Source organism: Aplidium turbinatum, chromosome 1, assembly GCF_918807975.1.
Source record: "Aplidium turbinatum chromosome 1, kaAplTurb1.1, whole genome shotgun sequence".
In the NCBI taxonomy this organism is placed as follows: domain Eukaryota; kingdom Metazoa; phylum Chordata; class Ascidiacea; order Aplousobranchia; family Polyclinidae; genus Aplidium; species Aplidium turbinatum.
Window position 1 is genome coordinate 11,664,062 of NC_137472.1, and position 2,951 is coordinate 11,667,012.

The 2,951-nt window shown below is 37.0% G+C and overlaps 1 protein-coding gene across 1 annotated transcript; it reads right to left on the reverse strand.

Annotated features, from left to right (window-relative positions):
- Positions 1–381: 381 nt before the first annotated feature.
- Positions 382–2,682, reverse strand: LOC145776778 (E3 SUMO-protein ligase KIAA1586-like). Its single transcript, XM_082588033.1, has one exon. The coding sequence runs from the start codon at positions 2,680–2,682 to the stop codon at positions 382–384; it is 2,301 nt and encodes a 766-aa protein (XP_082444159.1).
- Positions 2,683–2,951: the final 269 nt, after the last annotated feature.

Genomic DNA, 2,951 nt, shown 5'->3' on the forward strand with positions numbered 1-2,951 from the left:
TCAACAATAAATCAAATCGAGTTTCGCAACAATATCGTTACTTATTTCACAACTGTCGATGCAAACGATCTGTTTCAGCCTAAGCCTGCGGGTTTGTTGTGGTAACAGCTGTTTGTCACGAGCTTTCGGAACACAGTTCCCTGATCATATGCACTGCAATGACGTCAACGGAACGCTCGTGATATATTGCTATGGCCATAGCAGCGAACCCCCACCATTAGGCTGAAACAGATCGTTTGTATCTAAAGTGTGAAAAAAAATTTTATCTTGAAATTTGAACAGAGTTTTGGGGTACATCGTTGTCGCTATGAAGACAAAACTGGCCCTCTACAATTGAATTTCTCGACAGAATCTGCCACAGAACGTCTTCGTCAAGAATCGTCACTTGAAAAACTTCCAAATAGCTACTTGGTTGTCATTGTCAGAAGACGAATTTCGGACAAGTTTCTTTTTCCCTGGAGCAGGTTGCTTTCTTATCCAGTTTGAAACTGAATCAGTTGCATTCCAGGATTCCAATGGGAGGCCATTCAAATTAATTGACATCAAGCTAGCCACATTACTCACGGCTAGATGGCTTTCTTTGTCTAAATAAATGGCATTCATTGTCGACAAGGCTTTTTCTAACGCTTCGGAGTCAATCGAAATAGTATTGATGATGTTTTTAACTTTTTGTATACTTGATGGAATTGGAAATTTCTTTCCCATGTGGACATATTCCACAACATTATCGACATAGTTGCGAAACTCCTCAATGCTAATGTCATGACCAAAGATTTTGTTGAAATCATTTAGTTTTTCTTCAGCAGCTTGGCCAGGGGACACAACATCCTCGACTGTCCAGGAATCAGGTTCAAATAGATTTAGCAATTTATAAATGTATCTGTCATTTTCTTGTTTGTAGTTTGCTTGTGTTTCGTCGTCAGTGTGATGCATCAACTGCTTTTGCATGTTTTCTATTACGGCCTCAAGTAGTTTTTGGCGTGGAATGCAGGAAAATTTAGGATCTTTAGTAAACTTGACTTCGCCAAAGACTGCTGATGCAACCACCTCGTCGACTTTCTTTTCAAACATTCCTTTACTTTGCCAAAGCATTTCAAAAGACTTGATGGAGGCTTTGATCAAGCTTTCAGCTTTGAACATGCTTAAATTGTTTGCTTGCAGAGCGGTAGAAAGTGAATGAATTTCTTGCAATATATCTATCATCAAAGCAAGATCATCCAGAAAGTGTTTATTACAAATAATGCCAGCAATATCGGCATTCTTTTCTACAGTAACGAAGTATTTGTACAATGCAGGATAAGTATTCCATACAGCAAGAGCAATATTTAGACTGCCAGCAGCCCATCTTAATCCTAAAACTCTTCCAATGTTTAAAATTTCCCGTTCAAGCTCATTGGAAATGTTGAAGAGTTGCAATTGTATTTTATTTGATTGCTGCACTATTGTTGTGAGTTTTTCAAGAAATACTTTCAAGTAGTTCACTTGTTGAATATTGTTCATAGAATCATCCAAACTAAGCCGTAAAGCATGACTCAAACAATGCCAAACGAGAACGTTTGGAAAGTGAGTTTTAAGTCTACAAATTAGACTTGAATGGCGACCAACCATTTCGCTTGCCCCATTTGAACACAAAGCAATTAAGTTTTTCTTTAAGAATTCCTCATCAAATCCAGCATCATGTAAACATTTAAGCAAAGCTATGTAAATTGAATCTGGTTCCTGACCCAACAGTTCCACCAAATCAAGAAAAATTGTTGGTGCAAAGTCACAGTCTTCAACTTTTAAGAAAACAGAAAGGACAGGCTTGGTGGATATCGTTAAAATTTCATGAATGATAACACAAATTTTCAGCTTCTGTTCAATAATTTTTGAAATGACTTTTTGTTTTATTTCGTTTGCAATGTGGTCAGCTATTTTCAAAGCTGTTTCTTGAGACGAAAATTCAAGATTCACATCTGCACCGTTTTTTACTTGAAGATCAATTTCCTTTGTAAAATTAGAAAAAGAACCATTTCGTTTTGATAAACTGTACACAGTATTGAAAACTCGGCACGTAGAAGCAATGAGAAGTTTTCGTGAATTAAACCCAGCACCTACTTCTGAAATGTTTCTATTTTGAACCTCAATCCCAGTCCCAAAAGGGCTGATTTCGAAATTTACAAGATTACTTGCAGCGGTAGGGTGGGCTTCGCCTAGGCTATCGCTTCTTGTCACAGAATCTTTTATTCGATCTTGTAGTCTTTTTACACATATTTTATGTGCTTTTGATGTAAAGTGTGCTTTCATTTTCTTTCTCAGAGATGCCTGCTTTACCACTTTGTTTTTCCCGGCGGGCCCAACACTGCAGCTTCCCCACTCTACCGATACGTGCACTCTCTTAATACGTAATGAATCAAATTTTGAACAGAACACACAACCAAGCCTTTTCCGTTTCACAATCAACCCATCATATTTTTTCTTGAAATCTTTGTACTGTTTCATAGTCCAACAGTCCGGCAGAAAATAAGATATATCTTCATTATCTTTACTTTCAACAGTAGTCCCAATGGAATCAGAAATTAAATCAATAGTTGTTAAAAAGTTTAGCTTTGTTTCTTTCTTGTTGGAGTCTTGTTTCGTATTTTCAATTTCTGGATTTTTTTGAAGAGATGCCGGCCTGGACCGCTTGCGTGTTGGCTTCATTCCCAATGCGATATCCTGAAAAAGAGCATTCCTTTACTAAAATACCACTGTACGGAACTAAGGTCTTTCGACAATTGTTTAGCTGCACGTCCGAAGTCGAACTATAAAGGAGTAGAAATTTACAATATGCCAAACTGCCAATTGAGTTTTGTTTTTCAGTTTTGAAAAAATAAAAAGATTTAACCGGTCAGACATACTTTCAGTTTCAGTACAAACAACTATTAAACAAAATTACTTTTTGATTAAATATCTGCGATAGGCTTACAACC

Coding starts and splice junctions, on each gene's coding strand:
- LOC145776778 (XM_082588033.1), bottom strand. CDS start 2,682: ATGAAGCCAACACGCAAGCGGTCCAGGCCGGCATCTCTTCAAAAAAAT.